The sequence below is a fragment of the Suillus plorans genome (genome assembly GCF_016647745.1).
Source record: "Suillus plorans strain S12 chromosome Unknown HD556scaffold_31, whole genome shotgun sequence".
NCBI classification, from domain to species: Eukaryota; Fungi; Basidiomycota; class Agaricomycetes; order Boletales; family Suillaceae; genus Suillus; species Suillus plorans.
The window spans coordinates 306616-331911 of record NW_024537415.1 but is presented as its reverse complement, the minus strand read 5'-3'; the positions used below and the strand labels follow the sequence as shown (position 1 = coordinate 331911).

At 47.5% G+C, this 25296-nt stretch overlaps 8 protein-coding genes across 8 annotated transcripts; 3 read left to right on the top strand and 5 right to left on the bottom strand.

Annotated features, from left to right (window-relative positions):
- Positions 1 to 1808: 1808 nt before the first annotated feature.
- Positions 1809 to 3239, top strand: HD556DRAFT_1238136 (uncharacterized protein; the record flags this gene model as incomplete). Its single annotated transcript, XM_041297956.1, has 5 exons — positions 1809 to 2121; positions 2187 to 2380; positions 2428 to 2617; positions 2666 to 2734; positions 2794 to 3239. Coding segments are annotated over 5 exons (1212 nt in total), but the record flags the coding sequence as incomplete, so codon positions are not given.
- A 457-nt stretch (positions 3240 to 3696) lies between these two features.
- Positions 3697 to 5567, bottom strand: HD556DRAFT_1308761 (uncharacterized protein; the record flags this gene model as incomplete). Its single annotated transcript, XM_041300192.1, has 3 exons — positions 3697 to 4271; positions 4332 to 4590; positions 4638 to 5567. The coding sequence occupies 3 exons, from the start codon at positions 5565 to 5567 to the stop codon at positions 3697 to 3699; spliced, it is 1764 nt and encodes a 587-aa protein (XP_041159790.1).
- Positions 5568 to 6338: 771 nt separating this feature from the next.
- On the top strand, positions 6339 to 8129 carry HD556DRAFT_1443768 (uncharacterized protein; the record flags this gene model as incomplete). Its single annotated transcript, XM_041306670.1, has 12 exons — positions 6339 to 6388; positions 6457 to 6513; positions 6566 to 6638; positions 6689 to 6950; positions 7000 to 7024; positions 7080 to 7168; positions 7221 to 7310; positions 7370 to 7415; positions 7472 to 7488; positions 7540 to 7784; positions 7842 to 8016; positions 8074 to 8129. The coding sequence occupies 12 exons, from the start codon at positions 6339 to 6341 to the stop codon at positions 8127 to 8129; spliced, it is 1185 nt and encodes a 394-aa protein (XP_041159789.1).
- Positions 8130 to 8984: 855 nt separating this feature from the next.
- HD556DRAFT_1308759 (uncharacterized protein) lies at positions 8985 to 10195 on the bottom strand (the record flags this gene model as incomplete). Its single annotated transcript, XM_041300191.1, has 5 exons — positions 8985 to 9002; positions 9181 to 9600; positions 9645 to 9671; positions 9724 to 9783; positions 10115 to 10195. The coding sequence occupies 5 exons, from the start codon at positions 10193 to 10195 to the stop codon at positions 8985 to 8987; spliced, it is 606 nt and encodes a 201-aa protein (XP_041159788.1).
- Positions 10196 to 12193: 1998 nt separating this feature from the next.
- HD556DRAFT_1238010 (P-loop containing nucleoside triphosphate hydrolase protein) lies at positions 12194 to 15657 on the bottom strand (the record flags this gene model as incomplete). Its single annotated transcript, XM_041297942.1, has 10 exons — positions 12194 to 12394; positions 12492 to 12632; positions 12685 to 12909; positions 13063 to 13362; positions 13548 to 13799; positions 13856 to 14091; positions 14143 to 14667; positions 14723 to 14948; positions 15095 to 15193; positions 15244 to 15657. 10 exons carry the CDS (start codon positions 15655 to 15657, stop codon positions 12194 to 12196), a joined length of 2619 nt encoding a protein of 872 aa, XP_041159787.1.
- Positions 15658 to 17016: 1359 nt separating this feature from the next.
- HD556DRAFT_1308756 (uncharacterized protein) lies at positions 17017 to 18484 on the bottom strand (the record flags this gene model as incomplete). Its single annotated transcript, XM_041300190.1, has 7 exons — positions 17017 to 17098; positions 17154 to 17222; positions 17370 to 17444; positions 17492 to 17607; positions 17831 to 17958; positions 17988 to 18072; positions 18308 to 18484. The coding sequence occupies 7 exons, from the start codon at positions 18482 to 18484 to the stop codon at positions 17017 to 17019; spliced, it is 732 nt and encodes a 243-aa protein (XP_041159786.1).
- A 2527-nt stretch (positions 18485 to 21011) lies between these two features.
- HD556DRAFT_1479430 (uncharacterized protein) lies at positions 21012 to 21806 on the top strand (the record flags this gene model as incomplete). The annotated part of the gene is made up of 6 exons (XM_041308593.1): positions 21012 to 21041; positions 21173 to 21305; positions 21362 to 21426; positions 21515 to 21582; positions 21642 to 21715; positions 21765 to 21806. The coding sequence occupies 6 exons, from the start codon at positions 21012 to 21014 to the stop codon at positions 21791 to 21793; spliced, it is 399 nt and encodes a 132-aa protein (XP_041159785.1). The 3' UTR covers positions 21794 to 21806.
- A 1244-nt stretch (positions 21807 to 23050) lies between these two features.
- Positions 23051 to 23512, bottom strand: HD556DRAFT_1443764 (uncharacterized protein; the record flags this gene model as incomplete). The annotated part of the gene is made up of 1 exon (XM_041306669.1): positions 23051 to 23512. One exon carries the CDS (start codon positions 23510 to 23512, stop codon positions 23051 to 23053), a length of 462 nt encoding a protein of 153 aa, XP_041159784.1.
- Positions 23513 to 25296: the final 1784 nt, after the last annotated feature.

Here is a 25296-nt window from a genome sequence, read left to right as displayed (position 1 = left end):
TCGAGAAAGAAGTAAGGTATAAATAGGATCCTAGAATAGACGAAGGTCTAGACTGATTACGTAATAGAACATTTATATGGTCAAAACAGAAATAGGTTTCAAAGTTCAAACTTTTTTCTCTTCTTGGGCTGGTACATATGTTGGAGGGATATTCAAGGATCAATATGAGCCAGGAATTAAAGAAAATGGTGGTTCGGATGTGGAGATAATGTCAAAATACTGACTTTTTTGCACATTTGGCATATCTCATGATCCCTGCATTCCAGAGAGCTCAGGACCATCACCAATCGATTTATAGGCCTTAAAAACACTTGGGCCATCATTTTTTGTATTGGTATTGGGTCATAATTCCGCATAGCAAGATATATAAGGTAACAGGGGGAAGGAGAACCATCTGTATCTCCACAACCTGATTTTTCCTAAACAAATGGGCTTCACCATCGTGTTCAGAAGCATCAGGAGCCCCCAGGAAAAATATTCCTGAAGTCTTGGCTTGTCATATGAAGCCTAGAAAAATCAATCTTTGAGGGGGGGCATCAGGCCAACACACACATCAAATTCCACATTGATTTAGAACACTCTCAAACCATCTCCAATACATTTTTATGATCAATAAACACTAGGTACATCCTTTTGTACATCAGTAATGACATAAAATCATGCCTCTTGGTGGAGTAGGTGGGGGGAAGGGGTACCATGCCTCTGAATAATGATTTTTTCTGACAAAATAAGCATTGCTATCACATTCAGATTGGTCAATAACCTATGTATCAAGTTCTATTCACAGCCAGGCAAGTCAAATGGAGCCTCAAAAAATCAATCATTGGGTGAGGCAGCATAACAGAGTGACACCGATTACATAAGCAGAATGTGGTCAACTTGAACCATAAATTCACTTTCTTACCTGCTCTATGGGTCTTGTTCTCACATCATGAGGTTGTGCCCCATGACTTGCACAAATTGTCCAAGTTCCATTTCTTGTGAACTAGTACTCACTGGCATTGTCGCTGTTTACAATGACCCTGACACTGAAAGCTATGCTGAACCTTTCTTTCAGATGCTCATGTGCACATTGCACACAGCACACATATCTCTTTTCAACTATGCCTAGGTAGGCTACACCATGAGTTAATTTTTTACATGACTTCTACCCTCTCAAATCCTACTGAGTTTCCAAAAAAATCCCAGCATCACACATGTTCGACTTCATTGGCAACGAACACTCTGACGCCTCCGTTGATGGCTACCACCCTGACTATTTTGCTACCGGCTGTTCTGAACGCGTTGCAGACCATGGATCATTTTCTGGAGCTCAACAAACCGGTAAGTTCTCTGATTTTTCGGTAGTGACAAGAACTTAATCTCCTTTTTTAACAGCTTTTACGGACACCCTATATCCTCCAAATCACGGACCTTCGACTTTGGAACACAGCTCCTCGTATCAAAATCTTATTCCCTTCGACTCAGCACGACCAATCACACGTTTGTCTGACCTCTTGAACTCGGACGCGAACATCGACTGGGAGGATCCTGCTCTATACGCCAACCTCCCGCCTTTCTCTGAGCTCATGTACGAAGATACATCTACATGGCAGGTACCCGACGGTTTTCCGCAACTCCCTAGTGCCCATAGTAGAGAGGAGCTACCACCAACTCCTAACACGCAAGTACTGACACCCGACAACTCCACATTCAATTCCGAATCATCCGCAGATTCTTGACCATCTGACGTTGGTCAGACCCAGAGGCAAGTGCTTGATTCGAACACTGATAGCATCACAACAGAAGCAGTCGCCACCGGCAACAATTCCTCATGGGCTGCACGGAACCCCGGACGACCTGTACTCACAACTCGCCAGGGTGTCAAACTCACAGAGGCACAGAAGGCGTCACGAAGAATTGCTCAGGAGCAACGACGATCGAAGGAAGCTGCATTGAATGACGCTGTGAAGTCTCTTGCCACAACATATGCAGAGATGATCGAGAAGCTAGCGGACGAGCATAGTGTCACTACAGAGAAGGTAAAGCTACTCCTGGGTTGCGAGACACTCTACAAGAACAAGCGGGGGCCTACCTTGCACAACGCAATTGTCCATGTGAAGGCTCTTGAGTTGAACGAAGGTGTGTTTCCTTTTTCAATTGATAACATTGCCTCAGCGCTTCCTCTGCAGGGCGTCCGATGGGAGCAAAATACACACTAGCGGATATACGCAACATTATCGAGGACGATCCGTCAATCAAGCACCTCTCCCGACAGGAGAAAAAAGATTACATTTTGAAACTCAAGGAACACCGCACGCAACAACGCCTGAGTGTGCGTGCTACCAACTCGGCTGCTTCAAAAGATGCGCAGGTAACCCTGGACAAAGTTTTCAAGGAGGTAGTCTCAGTTTATTTGTGTCGTTTCTCCTACTGATCATGCATTAGCTTGAGGCTTTGGCCCTCCGCACTGGAATGTATGCGTGTTTGTTTGCGACACGCGGTCATGTCTATGACACAAACCAAGCCACGTGGTTTGGAACCGACAATGTGATGGACTTCTGGGAGGACGTTCTCTCACTGCAACCTGACTACATCACCAAGCAGCTGGAATTGTGGGGGTGCAATCAAAACAAAAGTATTTTTTAATCTTTTTCATGTCCTGGTGGTCTGACATCTCTTTTAGACATCGATGAGCGTGATTCGGTGGAGAATATGCAGAGGCAGTCTAAACGTTTGCTTGAGTCAGGCTTCAGTGAGTGTTTCATAATGATTTAAACCGAGTCTTTTGATGGCTGAGGAACGGTGTGTTAGATGCGATCACGAAGGGCCATAATATACGTATGGTGTATACGAACTTCGAGACATCTATCAAGGAGAAGCACGGTATCGACATCAAAGGCTGGCCTGAGAGTGTGCCCTTCACGAGCCCATACAAAATCGGTACTGTGGACGAGATTCGATCGCTCCGTGATGCCCTACGAAACGGCACATGCCACTGGGTCAAGCTCACTCCTCGCCAGCGTCAGGAGCACACCCAGCATCTAGACGCTCGCCGTAAGGCTGGAGAGACAGTGAGAGCTCCCAGAAAGAAACGCTCTGATGCTGGAGTATCCCGTAAACGCCGTTCTGCGAAAGAGAAGGCGCCACCATCCAAGAGGGTGCGGTCAGCAGTGTCTAACAGAAGGCCGGCTCCCAAAAGTGCCGAATATATTGACAGTACAGAGGATGATGAGGACTCATTAGAGGAGGATGATTAGTTGTAGTTTATTCAAAGTCTATGTTTATCTAATACATTGCATCTGACTTGTCTGTCCTCGTCTTTCCTGCCTCGTCTGTCCTCGTCTTCCCTGCCTTGTTATGTAAGCAACGGACTACAAGCTATTAGCGCTAAGCCCCTCCCAGGAGTATCTGACATAAGCACGGGACTTTCCTAGCCGCCGGCATCTATGAATAGATCAGGAACATCGGCACTATGTCCGGATGTGTCAGGTTGTCGCCAGGTAAGCTTAAAGGGCCATAAATATTCACAATTATTCGTACTGGCAGGGAATCACTCAAAGTGCCTCGACTTAGACCGGCCACACCGACACAGTGGTACGTCTAACAGGCCTGACAACGAGGGAGCCTCAGGTGGCTGGGACTCAGATATATAAAACATTACCGTACTACTGGTAATAGTAACGTAGATAGAAAGCTCTGAGTGAAGCGTGGAAATCAGCGATGAGATGCTAAGTAGATGCTAGTTAATCTATCAAAGGTGCGTTTCTTAAATGTCGCCCACCTCGTCGACAACTCTGCGTTGGAGAGGATGTGCTCTTTGATGTACTGCCTCAGCTTGTCGTGCATAGATTTAAAACCAGAAGCCGAAAATTCAATGTGATCTAATCTCCCGTTCGATCGCTCCTGCAAGGCGCAGTAAACAGCGCAGGCAGCCGTGCAGAACAAGTTATCTAGGTCTTCGAGGTATGCCAGCCAGCCGAGTTCCAGCATCGCGTCCAGAACGACATCCAGAACTACCTTGTTTTCGAACGCAAACCACAATTTGAGCCTTTCATCCTTCCCGAAAATACATTTCGGAGGAAACGGATCCTGGCTGATGAGGTCTCTCGCCATCCTCCTCTGGTGTTCAGGTTCGAGGTCATCCGACCAAATCGGAGGTCGTAGATCATACCCGCTTTGAACCTTGGTACGGGCGATCCTCTTACACGTGGCCGCGATCTTTCCGGACGGCGGCGGGAATGCCTTGTACAGCGTCCCCTTGTTTAGCGCTGCCCACGTAATCCCTGACGCTGTTGACGCACAGTTTAAATGTCAGTCTTGGTTTTTGGAAGTGGGTGCGGCTGCATTACCTTCGTCTGAGTAGCGAGCCGCGGCTGCCGATAATGCATCTTGAAGTTCCTTTCTTCTTTCCGACTCTTCCAACAACGAACATGTGTTGAGTGCGGATCTAATGACCGTTTCGTTGGCGAGCTTTACAATTTTCTTATGAATCGGATGTTCTTCGTCATATGACCACGGTCCTGGGCTAGATACCCCAGATGCGGATTGGCCGGACTCGGTGACGGGGTGCTGAGAGGGCGCCATGGACAGCTTAGTATAAGTAATACCCTGTGGTCCGTTAGTGATGGACAGTCTATGAAAAAAAGAGCGCTCACCTCAGCTATCGCCTGACCTTTGAGTTTTGGCCGCAGCTGGTATGGAACGAATTTTGCCTCACGTGGTTTTCCAAGGCGACGAGCCGGTGGAGGCTGGTTGAGAGGCGGAGGCTGGTTGAGAGGCGGAGGCTGGTTGAGAGGTGGAGGCTGGTTGAGAGGTGGAGGCTGGTTGAGAGGCGGTGGTTGGTTGAAAGGCGGAGGCTGGTTGAGAGGTGGAGGCTGGTTGAGAGGCGGTGGTTGGTTGAAAGGCGGAGGCTGGTTGAGAGGTGGAAGCGACCATGACGGGTCCGTGAATAACAACGGCTCTCCAAGGGACTGTACATCATATGAGCCAGAAGGCAACGTAGAATATCCATCGGTGGACAGGATAGGCGCAGAAAGTCTGTGAAAATGAGCTAGAGGCGGTGGACGATGGTGCGATAACTCAAAGGCCGTGTGAGGCATGATCACGCTTGGTTGATCACTAGGAAGATAGAAAGGCTGGGCCCGTGAGCCGCTGCCAGTGTAGTCGGCATCACCATGACCCGCCTGTTGATCGAAGGCCGCCGTGTAAAAGAAGTTGTCGTTGGAAAATGGCGCTGACGAAGGCCCGCCAACACCAGTCAAAATGGGAGTACGACGATCATCGTCAGCACCCAAGTGAAGGAAGTTGTCTGCAAGCGGGTGACTGAAAACTGGCGCTGACTGCTGGACATCAGCAGCAGTTATATCTGAAAACAGGCCACTGGAAGATGACACTGGCGGTTGACTATCACGATCGCGATGATCCGCATACGCATCGAGAATGTTGGGAAAGGGCACTGGAAATAGGTCATCAGAGCTACTAGCTAGCCCGGGGTGACCGTCACGGTGATCCTGGTTCAAGGGAGCGACATAATCAGGGAATCCGAGTCTGATGATGGGCTGTGAGTTGTCAGCCTGAGAGTGCATTGAGTCAAAGCGTCGTCCGTCGTCAGTCACGGTAGATTAGTATCATAGTAGCGTAAGTAACCTTGTTTTATTTGACGCATCTAGGCCAATTCGTCAGATTTCTGTGATAGGAAGTGTCTAGTAATGAACGCTACATAATTCCGAACGAGGCGCGGGCGCTTAACATAAATTCCTAATTTGGCTTTTAGCCCTGTGCCTCCACCTCGACATCACGTACCTTCACCTAACTACCTTGCCATACTGGGTGGGAATGGCAAACTAAATTGTACGGCAATCCCTTGTTCCCCCTGTCGGACTTAGGCGCACATGATGAATCCAAGCATCTCAGTTTCAACTCGAATACTGAGATGTGAGTTAGTGTCCTTGGCCGCAAACGGCATGTTTTTAAACTCCGACTAATGTTTGGACCACACGAAAACTGGCACTTCACGCTATCAAATGGTCGGAATTCAAGGCTTGCACCATGGCAAGATTAGCAACTATGTATTAAAGCTTGTCTCCTTCATACGTGTCATGGTAATAGTACTATGTTCTCGATTTAGAGTTGCACCAAATGCTTTCCAATCGCTCTGATCATCGTTCCTGGATTATATTAGGTAAGCAATGGAGACGCAATCTTGCCTCACTGCTAAGTACTAAGATTTTATCTTGACACTCATCCCAATTCATCATTCTATTATTTCTTCTCACCTGAAAACAATGTCAGTTTTGATAAGTTGAATGACTTGCACTCTCAGACTACAACTGATGCATATTCGACTCGAGCAGAACATGGTTCCCTTTGACCGCAGTACCCCTGCGTGGCCGACACAGCTAGGACGGTACGCCCAAAAGGAAAGACGGTGTGTACCTATCACCATTCACTTTAAATACCAGCTAATTTCACCAGGGCGTCACCTCCAGCCCCCAACTTCCTGGTACAGGAAATGCAATTTGACGACTATCGGTCAATACACTTCCTCGCTGGCTATCACAATCACACTAACCAACGTTAACAGGAACAATTCCTATGGGGAATGGGAGGAGCACATTCACCCATCTGGAGCTACTTATTATTACAATCAGACATGGGTGAGTGGCGATTAGGGTAATATACCAGTACCCTCATTTCACCGCAATAGAAAACATACACGGGGTTGAATGTAAGAGATTATCCAAAAGTTCGGTTGGAGAACTTTGAGGCGTGGGTGAGGTCAACGAGAGGTAAGGTAAAGGGTGATCACATCATAGTTGCTGAGCCGGCCAGGACGCAGAATGTAGCTGGTGATGTCTATCTGTACTACCTGGTGGTGCCAGATGCACGCATCATTGGCTGGCTAGAGCCTTTTGATGGCACCCATCTTTTTAGAGAATGTGATTTCGCTAGGGAATGGAACCATAAAAGTGCGCTTATATTTTAGTGTCATGATCCATTGACTACATTGTTATTCAGGACTTGAACTCGAGGCCCAGTTTTGGTGAGTGATTGTTGATATTGACATAAAGGACTGATTCAAACGAACTGCTCGACAGGAAGCATGTAGAATTCTTTCCCCACAACTTCAAGCTGGATCGCTTCTTTGTAAGAAAGCTGCGAGCTGAACTAGATTGGTTTCATGGAGGTATATCGTATTACATTCTGGCGTTGAATAGAATGATCTAAGTGAAGTGCAGATGCAATGACTTTAGAAAATTCCACTTCGGCTACCATATTCTCTAACAGGGAAGCAACAGAGAAAATCATCACCAGACTGGCAAGTCTAGGTATGTCTTACGTCGCCCCTTCATAGCGTCCTCGTGACGGAAGTCAGATGATCTTACAGGTTCTGATGAAAATATAACAGAGCCAGTTGTCGCATTATTCGGCGAGTAATTTCTTTTGAAAATAAGATGGCATGGAGACTTATATCGTTACCAACAGGTAGACTATACCACATGCTACGTATGTTAGTCATCCCTCTCACCAGGTATTGTTGCTAATTAGACGATACAGGTCACCACCAATATCTTAACTATTATGGACAACCTGAAGCACGTCTCTTACGGTCCCATTCAACGGGCCTCAGACGTATAAAGAGGGAGCCCTTTCGCCTCATAGCTACACTAGCTATGTTATGCCTTCCTATGTTGGTTCGAGAACGCCTCAACCAAATCTATGTTGACGGCCTTATCAATTCCCTCGATATCAAGAACTTTGTTGACGACTTCAGCACCCAGAATACAGCACAGATAACTCTGGTAAGTCATATATTGCTAGGGTAGGGTATAGAGGGAGAACTCATGTACCTGTGACAGGCAGGGGTTATCATGGCCATTGACGCCGGTTTCCTTGCTGTCCAAGGTGTAGGTACAGGAATGGTAGCAGAGTCTATTTTGAAGGGATCCATTATATTCTGTGTCGGCTGCATGTTCTCAGGGATGTTTGCGCAACACTTTGGAGAGAAATTGAAAACTTTGAGATTTGCGGTTAGTTTGTTTTTGTGTTCTGTGTTTTGCAGCTATATATCTGACGTTATCATTTAACCAGGCATATTATCTGGATCAGGGGATAACAGTTGTCATTGGGGTGTTCAGCGCACCTAGATTTTTTTGTATCATGAGGCGAGTAAACTTTTGAATTACAATTCCTCACTTTTACTCAAACGATTTACTTAAGCATCACATGGTCCAGTGTTGGATTTCTTGCCAGTGCCTTCATAGATACTGCGCACTCCACACCCGCCCTGATTACTTGCGCTTGCTGCCTCCTCATTGTGATGGGCATCTTAGGCCCATTGGCTTGGCATGGTTTAAGAGCAGGGGTAGTATCGTACTCTTATATTACTGAAGACTAACATTCGTTGTGTGTATACAAACTTTTTCACTACTCTGTCATCGTTGTTGGGTGCTTGACTAGTGATGTATCGATTCAGCACTACCAATTCTCGCCGTACCCATCCTGTATGACGACGGCACATACTTCACCTGCGATATTGTGCTTAACAGTCATCCAACCTTTCTTCGACTACCAGTGCAGCGCACCTTGATGCAGAGTCCTTGATTTGTATCTTTCACAGGATATCCAAGCTTTGGGTTGCCGCAGTGACCGCAGATCGGGTAAATATCAAACTACCCTGCTGCTGCTTCGCTGCCACAATATCATTTTCCCAATCTTGACCAGTTCCTACACAATGATGACCCTCAGACAATCCCGTCGTGGGTTGGTTTTGATACTTCCACAGGATTGACGTCAGCATGGACCGTACTCGACCCTCGAAGGTGTCCCTTTTACTCACAGTCAATTGTACACCGCGTGGTCGAGAGTAAGAACGCGAAAGAGAGACTCCATCTATTTGCATAGACGAACGAAGGACAAGACTGTGCCAATATTGTACTTCCCGAGTTGCTACTGTAAGCACAAATTGTCGTCTAAGAGTCGACTGAGGGGGCATCCTTGTATCATGTATCCATCCAATCCTATATCGGTATAATATAACGAATGCGAGATGAGCAATGAAAATGAGATGGGTTGTGTATATGAAGAGTAAACGGAATTTGAGAACGGTTAGATCAAATCTTAGCGCTCAAGCGCTCATCTCTAGATAATACTAAGCTTAGTGTTTGAGACAAAAGTTTTAAAAAGAGCACAACTGACCCTTCTAAACATCGCTACCAAGTTTGCAGCTGCTGCCCAGATATTTCTCACAGCAGCTAACATGCCTTGCGCTGCCCTCCTTACAAGCGGCATGATCTGCCATCTATTGGTAGCGCTGAGGGTGGCGGCCGCGGCCACTCTAAACATCGTTACCAAGCTTGCAGCTGCTGCCCAGATATTTATCATAGCAGCTAACATGCCTTGCGCTGCCCTCCTTACAAGCGGCATGATCTGCCATCTATTGGTAGCGCTGAGGGTGGTGGCCGCGGCCACTCTAAACATCGCTACCAAGCTTGCAGCTGCTGCCCAGATATTTTTCATAGCAGCTAACATGCCTTGCGCTGCCCTCCTTACAAGCGGCATGATCTGCCATCTATTGGTAGCGCTGAGGGTGGTGGCCGCGGTGGCCGCGGAATTAGACTACAAGATTAGTAGATAATGAACATTACTATGAGAGTACTTACCTGTGCCCAATAATAATCCGCTTGAGTCTGTTGAATTTTTCAGCTTAGTTAGAGTTCATTTATCGTATCAAGTACTTACAACGGTTTGTTTTGGCATCGTACCCATGGAAGCGCCAGAGCTGAATACGTCAGAACTCATCTGCAGCACGCGTTAAATAATCAATCAGGGGTATAATATATTTTACTTCTTACCAGATGTGGATGTATATTACGTATGTGAACTGTTAGAGTCGAATTGCAAAGCCAATAGTAAAGATGTGGCAGTGTTCGGGAATTGCCGATAGTCAGCAAATAATCGAGTACTACATAGTGTGTCAAGACTCAACATGCCGTCGAGGCGAGTTAAACTCGATGTGAACTCGATTCGGTTCGGAAATAACCAAATTTGTTTCAACTCAATGTTGTATAAGTATATGGGCCCGTCAGTGGCACTGTGACTGGTAGTTGTCCCCCACTGTTATTGCACTTACTCGCTCACTATGCAATACCCGGACGAAACTATTGATATTTCCCAATTGACGATGGAAGAATTCGTCGGTCATTCTCGACATTTGTTTACTCAGATGCAGGACGATCAGACGGCCTCAGGTTGATTTTATTCGCTTTGTGCTAGCAGCAAGGGTTGGGCCACTCGCAGATTTGAAGAGCTCTACCAGTGCCAAAGTCGTCTAAATTGCTTACAAGGCATTCCCACTCTTCCTGAGACCGATATTACTCGCGACCTCGACTCGGTCATTGGGGTATCGGACACGCTACCATATACCAGCATATTATCGATCTGGCCCCTTCCTCCATTCAAAGAAACATTGAAGAAAGACAATCATGTCAAGAGTCGTGCATATAATAGTCAGGTGAGAAACACAGTCAATGGTGGTTGTTATATATGCATCCTAACCAAAACCAGGGCGCAGATATTGAAGTTCCGATGCACAAGATGCCTGCGTCCTACAATATTGGATATGAATATGAATTTTTATATTTGGCCATCTACGCTCACATAAGCTCAGGTAACTAGGTTCCTCGATGGCTCAACTACCAATGAAATAAAAACGCCCTTCGAATCCAATAATCAAACCAAACCTCGAGGTTGTGCCTGAATCACGTGATAAATGGCCGACCACTTATGCAGCCGCATAATGTACAATCCAGGAGTCGCACTGGTTAATCGTTGAAACGGAGAACAAAACGTGAACACGGATTAAATACATAAGATAAGGTGAATGCATATGCAAAATAGGTAAATGTATCGTGATATAGATTTCCTGATGGAGAGCACCAACACTAAAGGACTTGACAATGGGTGAGGGATCAAATGTCGGCAGTATTCAAGTATCATATAGTAAAGGTATGATCATTTGAGAGAACGGACAATTATAGACGCGATATCAACACATGGCGCGACGGGAAGGGTGGGTCAGGCGTTTCAACATAATCTATCTGCGAGATCGCTGTTCTTGCACGCGGTCGTTGGAGGAAAACCTGGCAGCGTGGGCAGGACCTGGGCTCAATTGAACTGGGTTGAAGGTCTGGCGTGGTGCACGAGAATGACCGGCCCGAGTCGGCTGGGGTCCGTCAACATGAGCGCTGCTCCACTTCCCTGATGAAGGGCCGGGTTTTGGTATGCGAGGGCGGGGGCGCTGATTGTCCACAGACTCACCCAGGTTCCTGCTGTCTTCCGCCAATGCGGAAGGTGACCTCACAGCCGATGCCATCACAGGAGTCCCAGAGTACAGTGCCGGATGCTTCTCGTTGAAGACGTCATCAACTGATGTACAGGGACGGTGATCTTGCCGTGGCGGCTGTTCATCGTGCTCTACAGTTAAGCGGCTGCCGTGCTCGCCACTGTCAATCCAGCTATAGCTGCCGCTATCATTCCAGTCCATCTCATGGCTACAATCGGCTAAGTCCTTCTCAACAACACAATGTAGGCGGCTTGCAGGTTGATCTGACTGAGGCACAGTGCTAAAAGCAACAGTAGGAGTGTGAGCTGGAGCTGTAGGGGGAGAGGAGGGTTGGGTGGACTGAGGAGGTGGACTAGAGAATAATAAATCATCGCGATCGTCCCCGAATTTCAAAACTGCTGAGCTGTCCTCGGATGCGGACAACAGGTGCGATGATCGAGTCCCACACTGCGACTGGGGCGGCGCCACGGCTTGGCTAGTTGCACAGGGTGCCTCCTTGCTTGTAGTGACGGGTTGCGGCGGCAGCTCCACGTTCTTGTGACACTTGTGTGAGGTCCCCCCAAACCCATCACCAGCGTCGACTACTATGGATTTTACCTTGCTCCCCTTACCCTTACGCTGCGTGGCTGGTCTAGTAGGAGATACTGGGTTCTTGGGGGTGGGTTTGGCACGGGCCCTATTTTTGCCAGCTTTGTTCCTTCCGGTGGTTTTGGGGTTGACATTCATAGCATCGTCACCGTCAGTGGAGTCATCTAACTTTGGCGTTGATGCACCAACGGAGATCAAATCTCCCATGGCGCTGCCGTCATCGTCAAACATGCACCCTGCAGAAATGGAAATGCTCGTCAGCCAAGGCTCAGTAGGTAGTCATAGTAAAGCCTTACGGAATTCCTTGTCAGCGCCAATAAATGCCTCGTGCATTGCGCCCTTCGAGAACGAAATATTATTTAAAAAGACATCCGCAGTCTTTAAAGCAATGGCTCGGTAAACGTGCACCTCTTTAGCCTGAGGGTGACGGTAGATCCGCCCACGCAACTGGCGATCGTCCTGCTCTGACCAAAGGGTATCCTGTTATAACGATCAGTTACATCTGAAACACAAGCACCCATGAAAACACACTCACCATGACTACCATGATGTTAGCGCAGGCCAGATTTAACCCCACCATGCCTACGCCTGACAAAATCATGACCCGTGCACCGTCAGGCCGCGCAGATGACCGAAACTTATCCAGAATGCCCTTGCGCTTCCTCATGGGGGTCTGGCCATTAAGCTCCAGCGCATGTATGCCATGAAGGTCCAAGATCTGGAAGGGGGGATTGAGTCAATACGCTACTGTGGTCGACCATGGAACTTACATCTACAATGGCCTGGTTGGAGGTGACGAAAGCCGAAAATACTATGATTCGGTCTGGCTCGTTTGGGTTGATATTACCAGCTGCAAAGTCTGGATTAGGAACCAGGTGGCGACCGCTTTCGTCCATCATCAATGGCCGGCTACCATCAGACTCCAGATGGTACTTAATCAGCATAGCTAACACGTCCAACTTCATACTTTTGGTGTTAGGGCTGATGTCCCATTCCTCCAGGGATTTCGGTTTTGTCCACAACAGCTCCTCAGTTGGGTTCATATGCGGGTGAAGGATGGACCGCCTAAATTCAACATAGAAGTTCTGCACATGGAGTTCACGGTTTAGATGACGTCCTAATGGCGCGGCAGGAATAATTAGCTTCACCTTGCTCATTCCTACGATGGGACAGTCATCCAGGTATCCGCGTGCAATATTCCGCAGATTCTCCATCTCCCAGTCGAGTAGCTTGATCTTCAAGGTGTGGTCGCGATACGGAGGGAGGCCCAGGATCTTATTCCCTGCATTGTCGGTGGAGTCTATGGTGCGAAGAATGACAGCAGGGGAGAACCATTCCCGCATCCGCCCCATCCATTTTCTCATCACAGGCAAGTATTCTTCTTGGGCAGCCTCTGGGTTGTGATTGCCCACAAAAACAGCTCGTAGGATTGATCCCTCAACTCCCGCCTCCCTCTGTGCCTTGCGATCCCTCCGCTGAGCAGCTGTCAACTCTCGGTTCATGGTCTTGAGCTGCGTTGTATCCTTGAATTGCTCAATGCTAAGCAGCAGGCCCATATTCCAAAGGTCCTAGTGTCCATCAAAGGCAACATCAGTTGATCGATGGCGTCGAGTTAGGTTCGAAGCCAGCTTACCGCAGGTTTTGTGGTGACCGGCGTTGCAGTCATCATCACAGTTGAGTGTGATTTCCCTTGAAGTGCTCGAGCTGCAGTATGTGCCAGGTTGATGTTACGTAAGAGGTGGCCTTCGTCGATGATACTTGTGATATATTCGTGGCCGAAAAGGGTACTAGGGCTAGTGCGTTCAAAGCGAGGACTATGTATCGGCTGCCCGTAGCTGTCCCTGTCGCCTTGAATGAAAACTGTCGCTGCATCGTCTTGCGCTGCCTGCCCCACGTCGTAGTCAATTTGGATTCTGTTAATCACCCGCAACAGTCACTTACATTTGTCGTGACCAAGATGATGCGTCGTATTGGAGGCTGCTGGCATTTAGTCCAAGCCACCGTCCACCACTGTGATCGTGCCATATATTTTCCCGTGTAGGGAATAACATCAAACGTCGCCCGCCTTAGATACCGTTGTATTTCACTCATCCATTGGTGGTGTAAATTAGGTGGACTCATTATCACGGTGGGCAAGTCTGGAATATTGCCGCCGGTCTTCTTGCAGAATCGCTGTGCTGTGGGTAACCGTCAGTGCATACAGCTGTCCCGACTACCGTATTACATACCAAATTTTCCAGGGAACTTGCCGTGCTTCCTGTAATGTTCTCTGTAGTGAGCAAGACATGCGATTAAGCCAACTGCCTGCATGGTTTTCCCAACCCCAACGCCATCCATCAGCATCACTGGTTCATCATCCAACGCCCTGTCGACCAGCCTCAGAATGCCAACCAGTTGATGCCACCGAGGCACCAGGTTCTGGGCCGGATTTGCCGGATTATCGAGCCATTGCTGGCCTTCTTGGCTCCACGGATCAATGACGGCGTCGGGATCCAATCTCGTCTGGAAAAAAGGGAGTCTCTTCTCGGGCAGGCCCAGGTCCTCCCAAAGCTGATCCTCGCTATGCTTGTCGTATTCCTCTACACCACTCTTCCAGTCGCCAACATCCATATTCTCTGCAAAGTCTATCACCACCTTGTCACCTTCGAGCGGCACCATCGCAGCTAACGTGGTCTCAATGAAAAGTTCGAGCTCCTTTACTTCGTCTTCGGTGGCCAACCTGTCAAGCGCATCCCGAAGAGATTTTGGCAGCTCTAAAAACCACCTTGAGCCATTTCACACATGTCAGTCAGATACTGGCCCACTCACGTGCCACCGATTCTGCTTTAGTGGGATCTTTCTTGGCAGCGGCCAGCATTGTATTGACCTGTTCACGATGGGAACCGAGGTTCTCGACCGTCTCCTGGTCCTTGAACAGGCTAAGAAGTGTAACCAAAGATTCCACTTTCTTCAGGTATGTGCGGATGCTGGCTATCGTCGGTTTTGCATTCGTGGCCGTCATGACTGTGCTGCGATTAGCCCCCGCCCTAATCAACTAACCCTGCGCAGCTTACCTCGCCATTCCTCTTCCACTTCCCTGGTCTTCTTATCGATACTTGTTGCCTGCCTTTTAAGAACCTTCCTGTACCGACTCCACGTCGATGCCAACAATGTGGTGACAAATGTCATGATGGGCGCCACAAGGAAAGATCCATCGGTGAAAGCATCATCGCCGAACAAAGCATCAGCCAATTTAATGGAAACAACGTGCTTTATCTGTGCAGCTTCCATCGTCGGAAACTACATAACTATATCATATTATGAGATGAATAGATTGGCAGATAACTTACATCATCTGCACTCTTGCAGTTCAGTCGAGCCATAACATCGTGGGGTTCGCAACCGTTTTCTTGCAAGATGTTGTCGACCAATGTGTTGATTTTCCATTTAGCCCATGATGTCTTCACCCAGATATTCCAAGAAGAACGACCCTCGTGATCATTATCTTTGCGTTTGATGGCGTAGTGGAGAGCAGGATCCTGCGCCGATTTACAATTGTTTATGAAGGCTTCGACTGCCTGTGCCTTGCCCACCGTCCATTCAGGGACATGAGTTGCTGCAGCAGACTTATCCCCACCATGGTTGTAAGTCCACGGGTCGCCAAGAACGTTCGTGAGAGACTGCCATACTGGATTGGACCATGGCAGCGTCGAATCGGCAATCGAGAGTTGAATGAGAGCAAGAGGGTATGGAATGGTGGGCATTTTGGGCGTGTTGGATCAACATATCACAAAGCTCTCTTATGCTGCCCACCTTTATATTACATCCTCGGCCACTGTTCGGGCGCACTTCCTTGCAGCTGCCAGGATGCACCCGTCATACCAGTAGTTACCATTCTAGGTATGTGCTGAGTTTCAAAGGTTCTTCGATCACTCTAACATTCGGAACCGTTCCGGCCTAGTCAATTCTAAAATGTCGTTCGTCAGCACCGAGAGTACTGCATGAAAACCCGCTTAAACAGTAGCTACCATTCTGGGTATGTGTTTAGTTTCAAAGGGTTCTTTCATTTTCCCGAGAGAAGCACGGTCCCACAGGCGCTTGTGATTTTCTGGAAATACACACGTCGGAGTACTACGCCAGCCTGAATGTACGCCTATTTCGATCTCGCTTTGACAAAAGTTGGGACTTCACGATGGAATGAACCTAGTGGTTCATCACGATTGAGCATCTTTCACGCCTGTTCCGCATTGACCTACGGATTTCAGCAGGAAGCGAAAGACCACGGGATATACTTACCAGATCCTGCACGTGTACGCTCCAAGTTTTGTAAGCTACTGAGGCGAGCACAAGTCCGCGTGTATATCTGAGCGCTCCAGGATCTCCATGCGTGCTGAAATGCAATGGGCCCATTTTGCATCGGATTTGCGAGAATAGATGGGGTCTGTTGCATAAGAATGAGCGCTTCTATTGAGGCGAATGGGCATTTCTTGCCTGTGCAGTTATGAAGATGATGATTTAACGTGAGAGTATATGCGCACCACGCTAGCGGGGACCAAAAGGAGAAGGAAAAGAAACGGCAGGAATGAAGATACGACAGCCATTCACGATCCCTCTGATGAACAGCAGCATTAGCACTCCTCCACGCAGTGTCTGTTCTTCCCGATGCGCCGGAAATGTGAATCTCGCTGACCTGGTGAGATTCGCCTGTTGATAGACAGTCCATTCAGTCCACTCATTGCTATCGCCAACGAAGATAGCACGTGGCTTGGGATTGCTAGGCAACGCAATCGTTTTTGGAAGTCAGAAGCAGCGCAAGTAATGGGGGAGAAACGAACCAACACAACTCAGAAGCCATTCAAGTTGGGTACAAGAAGCGTCTGGGATCTCCGACCTCCGGATGTCACCGGCACCCGAGGAAAAATAGAGGCGTCTTATAGGAAGCTGGGGCAGTTGACGATGTGCCAGGTGTCGACATTGGCGATGAGGAAGGACAATCCAAGGGACGAGATGTAGTTCTTGACGGCGCACCAACAAAACGTTGCCGGAAGTTCGCTGAGAATGAGAGGTTTTCTTCTTTCAAAAGGCGGGTTGCTTAGCGCAGGGCATGAGATGAAGTGAAGGTATTAGTTCGCCTCACAAACAGCCGTTTGGTGATATGCACGCTCATCTTCCCGAGTTGGTTCCATGATGGTCATACGATGAGGACTGTCGTACAGAAGACGATAAATAAATGAATTCAACAGAAGCAAGTATCACTTACGAGTTCTCTCTATCAAGCTCCTCCACTGCGCTCTTGAAAGCGAGACTTTCCATAGCAACGATGTGCGATCTGCAGACGGCATCCAGATCGGCGCCAAATAAACATTCATGGTCATATCTTGATATCGCTTGGCCTCCCTCCGCAACGCCTGACAGACCTTTTCGAAGCTGAAACGAGTCGAAAGACAGGGAGGAGACGAAACACGGATGCACGTACGCTCTGTACTTGGACTCTTCATTGGCAAATCCACGGTCAATTGTGCGCTCGATCTGTCCGTTATAGAACTGAGTACTGAACAGTGGATGGTACTAGCTGAGTTAATATTATGAAATACTGACATAATCAGCTGCGCTTGTGAATTCTTGACGAACTTCGCTTTATATGATATCATTTGCCTGCCGCGCCAGATGGTAAACTTGAAGCAGCCTGAACTCGCACGGTGTCGAAAATCGAGCTATGGGCAAGATAGAGCATCCCGTTTTGTCGAAGGATGTAGCACTAGGTACGCGTCAGGTCGGTATGCTCTCTGTCTCATAACCATATGGACCGAATACTTTTCTTTGGCCAGCTTGAATCGTTTCAAGGCCTTTCAACCTGTTGACTGCCTCTGTCTACCGGCGACACGGCCGTAATTTTCTTCGCATCAGTACGCCCAGTTCGTCACCTCGAGTTCTTACCATTGCTATATCAGTGCTGCGCACAGGCATATAGGCTATGCATTCAGCCACACAATTCCCATCGGTTCCAGCGGGGCGAGCCCATTGCTGTAGCAGACACAGCTCAGCGACAGATCGGCCATTCTGTACTGAAGAGCCGCGGGAAGACAATTCTCACAACGTGCCGTTGTTGAACGTTGAACTTTGCCCAAGGGCATGTTGGGCATTTTATGCGTCGGAACTTCAACCTCTGCGCCCTGGTTCTGGTTAGGATGCACATGTAACAACCACCATTGACTGTGTTTCTCACCTGACTATTATATGCACGACTCTTGACATTATTGTCTTTTCTTCAATGTATCTTTGAATGGAGGAAGGGGCCAGATCGATAGTGTGCTGGTATATGGTCGCGTGTCCGATACCCCAATGACCAAGTCGAGGTCGCGAGTAATATCACTCAGGAGGAGTGGGAATGTCTTGTAAGCAATTTAAACGAACTTGGTATTGGTCGAGCTCTTCACCTGCGAGTGGCCCAACCCTTGCGGCTAGCACAAAGCAAATGAAATCAACCTCTGTCTGATCGTCCTGCATCTGAGTAAACAAATGTCGAGAATGACCGACAAATTCTTTCATCGTTAATTGGGAAATATCAATAGTTTCATCCGGGTATTGCATAGTGGCATCGGTAAAAATAGCCGGTATAGTAATTGTAGCCCAATGTTTTTTATATTTGGCCATCTACGCTCACATAATAAGCTCAGGTAGTAACTAGTAGGTTCCTCGATGTGTCAAGTCCCTACTATCATGTGACTAGCAGACAAGATCGTATTACCTATGTAGGAAGTTATAATTGATGCGGCATCGATCATACCAGGACTTACCAATCTAGGTATGTGCTGGGTTTCAATGGATTCTTCGATGACTACAACGTGCCTTCTTGCGGACAACGTGTCACACAGAAATATCTATTCCCTCATCCAAGTCAGGCAACTGGCCTGAGCTCTGACGTGTGCACATGTGAACACTCAGGCTCAGCTTCAACACACTAGGCTACTGTGTTCAAGGAGAAATACTCACCGTCAGCGAAGGTTACTTTCAAACTCCGATGGTTATTTACCGCTTATCATTTAAACCGTATCTACCCTAGCAGCCACCTTCACCTTTGAAAGTTCGAGCTCAAGTTTGACGATGAATTCAAGCGAATTCACCCCTATATTATCCTGCAACGATGAACCTGAAGTTCCGTGCAATCATGTACCACCATCCACACCTCCTCAACACCCCTACTATCCTTACAATCCTGAGCCCTGCACTCCCAGCCACCATTCGAGTTCTCCTCCAAGCTCTCCCCCCCCATTTATGACAGGATCAGGTATTGATTTCATGATATGTCACTATCAACCAGACTCAGATAGATCATCTTATTACAGTGGCCAGCACTATCTCAGATGCAGATGAGGACGCCTTCCCTTTGACACCCAATTCCAAGCGTTCAGGCAGAGCATACAATGTTGCTAACGCCTATACCGGGGCTGGATCCCCATTTTCAAGCCGCCGTCTCTCTGCGAAGGAACACAGGAACACTTCTGATTTCACACGTCCGGCTCCCGCTTTTGAAGACCGACTTCTTCTTGACGGGTTGATAGGTAGATCCGTCAACGACCAAGATTCATCGGAAACCATCGACCAGAAGGTAGTCCATATTTTACATACATTATGGTTATCATAACATGTGCTATATTTCTAGGCTAGGGATGGGTATGCTAGCCTTACAGAGAATCTCAGCGCGAACACTTGCCGCTATATTCTTCACTACCTGGAAGCGGTTCGTGAACGCAAACGAATGTGCTACTTCGCATCATGTTGGGAGGTTGCGGAAATTGAAAGGCGGGAAGCTCTCGCTGTTTCTATGCGTGAAGAATCAAAGGTAGACTACATGAAGGCAGAACGAGACTCACGATGCCTCCTGGATATCTTTAGTCAACGTTTGTCATCATCGCCTTATGATAGTGTCACCGATGTCACTGCAGTCCGTGACATTGACAGGAGATCTCTATGTCGGACTGACGCTCAACTTGCTATTATGAAAGATCGTGCTACTGCTGTCGAGCGGATGCGGTTTATGGATCACTAGTATGTGCTATGTAAAATATTGTTCAGGCTAGTCACTTATTACGCGTATCCAGAATTTATCAACGAGTCTTCAAACAGTGTTTCATTTATGCGGATATGTCGGTTACTTGTAGTACCAGATACATCTTTTGTACAGTTACATTACGAGTCCGTCGCAATGTTACTACTGAAAGTCTCCTATGATAATATCTGCACTGCTAGAAGGTAGAACGCCGGACACTTGGAATTCGAAGCCTTAAATATCCATTAGTAAAGATGCGATGAGCCTGCCACACAAAGTTTCACTAATTCTCCCTACATAATAGAAGATAGACTCGTGACCAGTCCTAACCTATGAGGCAAGCCACGTCTATCGGTGGCTTGCCTCATAGGTTAGGACTGGTCACGAGTCTAAATAGAAGAACCGTTCACGCTCACACTCAAACCACTTACTAGTATCTGGTCCTAGATGATCTTTATGCACTGATCATTTCCTCGCTGATTAGTCACAGTGATCGTGACTATTGCCACTGAACTCAGTCGCTGCTTCCTGTGTTACTTGCTGGTTACTTGTCAGTGTGGGCCCGGTCACATGGCACGGTCTCTCGTGGGCCCGGGGTTCACCGTGACTACCTTCTGTCTCATTTGCATGTTCGCTCCCTCCTTCTTCTCACTGTCTCTCGAATATTCGCACCCTACCTAAACAATCCGAGTCATTATGAGATTGTTCTGAGGTATGCGGCGTGCCTAGCTATCTGTACTGAAGTTCATCAAACTCAATGCATCACTCAGATATCACGAGCCATCACCTGGAATTTACCGCGTCGTTGGAGTTCTGGTATGGCCATCTAGGTGCGCAAAAAATTTCGTGCATCATTTATTTTTGCTTACATCTTTGTTGCAGCCGCGGCGGGTCTCAAGAAGATGAAAGTGCGCTGGACTGTGATGTTGAAGTTCCAAAGTTGGGTCTATCCGAGAATGGGCCGAAACCAACAACATACGGTATACCTACCGAATAACTTGGAATGTAAGTTTGTTTTGAAGGAGCTGGTCCCGGCGAGTATCTGACTAACTTTGCGTCATTGTAGCTATGATTCTATGGCGCACTGTTTCCAGAGACGTGATTATTGTTAGCTTCACTATCATAATCCAGGCTGACGTCCATGCAGATTTCACGATACAATGCCATTGATCTTAGTGTGAGTGATTAACACTTTATACGTAGTTGTTCTGACGGCAAACGAAATGCAGGAGGATGTTCAAGAAGACTGGGGTTGGAAACTCGTGCATCGAGAAGTTTTCCGTGCACCCAGATACCCAATGGTGTTCTCCGTTATGGTAGGAAATGGCGCTCAGTTGTGCGCCATGTGCGCTGTTACCCTTGGTAGCTCCTTAAATCTTGGATCCCTCCGTTAACTGTCTAAAAACAATTTTTAATAGTCTTCGCATTGCTGGGTTTCCTCTCACTTTCAAACCGGGGTTCTCTTGCAACGGTCATGATGGTGGTATGCTGGACCTTTTTTGGAGGGTAAGTTGTCTCTTCATACCGAAGCGCTCAGTTGCTTGTGGAGAGATATCAGGATCGGAGGGTAGAAATATGCATCACTTGGTGGCGTTGATAAAAGAAAGAATACATTTCTTACAGCCACCATTCTCCCGATGTGAGCCCCCTTGTCTGCAGCATTGTCCTGATTATCCATTGGCTGATCTCGTTCACTAGGCTGGTATTCATAGTGATCTTTTTGTTGGACTTTTTCCTTCTCATTGCCGGTTCTCCAGGGGCCGTTCCATTCTGTAAGTGTGTCGGTGACCTTGGAGTTCACCCAGTTTTCACCTACCCCAGCCACTACGCTCTTGATCGTCGTCCTTTGATTTGGGATTTCTGCTCTGCTATCCTCGATCGGGTCATACATCGGGTCAAGGCAAGGAGTGCGTGCATTACGTGTTTGATGCAATTGAAATCCACTTGGTTTCAGCTGTAGGGGCTGCGTTCGTGGAACTTTACTTCGTCATGTCTAGCCTCTTTGCATCTCGCGCCTACTATGCATTTGGTTTCCTTGCGCTAATAGCAGGAGTTGTTGCACTTACCACTGGCACCGTGACAATCTTGTTCACGTATTTGAACCTTTACGCTGAAGAGTATAGTACAGGTATCATGATGTTTATTTGTCATTCGTTATCTCGGTTCTCCCGCTGGTCTAGATGGTGATGACTCAAAACCCGAACAAGGGTGGTCATTGGTCAAGGTTCGGACGTCTAACTTGATTCGGGACGTTTGCGTTTCGTTTCATTGTTAGTAGTTGACATCGAAGAACCTAGTTACCTGAGCTTATGTCACACTGTCACAGAGCGTAGATGGCCAAATATAAATTCAATTCAATATTCAAGCTATGATAGTGATTACTAAGCCCTCTGACGAGAGGGGCAGGGTGAAATCTGTAAACCTGACAAGTTTCTTATGTAGTTGGCATTTTGGCAGATCTGTCCCATTTCAAACCCCGAACTCAATACAGTATGCCGAGCATCGTTATTCACCTTGACATCACGTTACCTTCACCTAACTACCTTCATCACTGAATAGAGGGTAGCTCGCTATGACCTGAGGTTGATTACATAATGTCGTCATCAAGGCATAGGTGTACATAGCATTGTAAAGCTAAGAGCACATCCAGTAAATTATGTTTTACATTATAGAACACAAACTCATAGACTACACTTCTCTCATTCTATATCCATGACTTGCAAGGGACAGTCATTTTGTCATGATCGAACCACGCACTAGCTAATAGCATGAACATTAAATAATATGACCAGAGCATTGGCTGGTCTCAGCAACAGATGAAAATATTTAGTGAGCATTCCAGTGCACCGGAAACATACAAGCAAATTTCTTCTTACACTGTAGAACATAGACTGCCAGACTGGACTTATCTCATTTCATATCTAAGGATTGTAAAGGCAAATCATTTTGTCATACTTGTAACACGAGCAGATGGGAGCCCCAGTGCTGTGGCAACATTGAACAATAAGAATAATGGTATTATATTGTCTCTATGACTTGAAAATAGCTTATCAGTGTGCTAATGAAAAGAAGGAAGATATCAACATTGAGATTTGCGCGGTCAGGACTCAAAAATTCACATTCTCATCAGTATCCTTGTCAGTAAGACCCTCCATATGATCCTCCTCCTCCTCGCTATCCTCCTCGCTATCCTCCTCCTCATCAGTCTCCTCCTCCTTTTCAGTCTCCTCCCCCTCATCAGTCTCCTCCCCCTCATCAGTCTCCTCCCCCTCGTCAGTCTCCTCCTCCTCATCAGTCTCCTCCTCGTCATTACTCTCCTCACCCGCATCACCACCATCCTCTCTCACTTTGTTCTCCTCATCTTCCCTGCTAACTATCTCATCCTGCTCGACCCTCCAAGGTCCATGACCGACACCAGTAGGGAATAGCACGGGTGAACCCCAGGGTACGAGTGGCGCAACCCCCACCCGTACCCCGCGATATACCCACACCCACGTCGTGGGTGTGGGTTTTTTGGTGGGTATGAGGCCAAACCCACCCAGGGTATCACCCACTGAGGGTATACCCATGGGTGGGTACTGTCAATTGTCAAAAAACTACGAGATACACACAAATGTAGTAGCTACTTGATGATAATGCGATCCCACCCATCCTCCAGCTCCAGCTCCTCACCCTCCACATCAGCGAGCATGCTTACAGACATTACGTCCTCGGTCTTGACAAGGTTTAAGTGGCTCCAATAGCCAAGACATAAGAGCGCGCGAGTCGATTGCACATTCAAGCGGGAACGGATATGGGAGAGAATGAGCCGTCCACGGCTGAAAAGCCGCTCAACGTCGACCGAGGTAGCTTTAGTCAAAATTTAGATATCAATTTAACTGAAAAAAAGGTTGGCACGTACCAGGAATAGTCAGATAATCTAATGCCATGCGGGAGAGTCGAGGAAAGGTTGCGTGGTGCTCATGCCACCACATGAGGGGATCATCAACATGTTCCACATCGGCATTCAGATAGCGGTCGAGTTCGTCACCAAGGTCGGTCGGTTTTGGAGGTGCGAGTGCAGGTATGTTGTCGAATATATTGTCCTATTGTTATAGTTAGTATACAAGTTAACTTACACAAAATAACTCACCATGGCGCTTTGTTGAGAAGATTCAATCAAGTCCGTATCGTCACCGTCAGAGTCGGCATCTGGCGTGACTAAGTACGAGCGCCTGAACTCATCTCTCACAAGTGTCTCGGCAGTTTGAATCCAGTCGTCCTCCCACCCCACATTCTTGAAATACGCGAGTTTATGACGGGGGTGAAGCACTGAATGATAGTGAGCAAGACTACTTGAACTGCAACAGAGCACTTACCCATAGCAATGCGGTACACTTCAGAATGGTCCGTGAGTTGATAGTAGCGATCCAAGGTTTTTTTAGCAAGTCCAACGGCAGCACGAATTGAGGGCTGATAGTCGGCGTTATTAGAATACAGTGTGAGTTTTTCGTCAATTAAATCCATTGCTGGAATGACGGTAGGGAGATTGGGTGTTGACCGCGAGAAAAACATAGTTGCGTCTTTGAGAATCTAGTTAGAATTCCATTTTGGTGCATTAGTAAACAATGAACAACAACTACACACCAACACCACGCACCTTCAGAACATTTCGCAGCTGGTCTACAATTAACCATTCATGATCCGACAACTCGAGATCTCTCAAACCCAAGTCCCTTTGCTGTGTCATCGCATCAACTGCTCTTCGGTGTTTCAAGACATATGCAAGCATGTCAAACGTGGAATTCCAGCGTGTAGCCACATCGCGTGGGATGTTGGTGACTGGCCTTCCCTGTTCTCGAAGGATGTTGTGCCATGCGGGCAGGAGTTTTGTCATGGAGTGAATGACCTTGAATGTGAGCTTCCGAAGCTGTGTGATATGTTTATTAAGGTATGTTTTCGATTTATTCTAATGTACAGACCTTAACAAGTACCAGCTTAACTGGACGAATATTCTGTTGCAGGCTCTTGCGCGCGTCATGCGTCAAGAATTCAGTTTCGTCAACAAACCCATCAACGTCATCACCAGGCAGTACGTCAGAATCCATTTGCTCGTTCTCACTGTGGCCGTCAACATTCGGCTCATCATCATCGCTCTTCTCGTGGTCGTCATCACGGCTCTTCGGTTCATCAAACTGTCGAAGGAGAGATTTTGCTACCAAATTGACCATATGCAGGAAGCACCTCGTGTGGGCTGCTGTACCACCGAAGTCAGGGAGTATGACTGCCATCTCTTCGAGCATGGCAGTATTATTGGCCGCGTTATCGCATGTGACGACGAGGATCTATCATTTGGTGAGTCCTGTGAGTATAC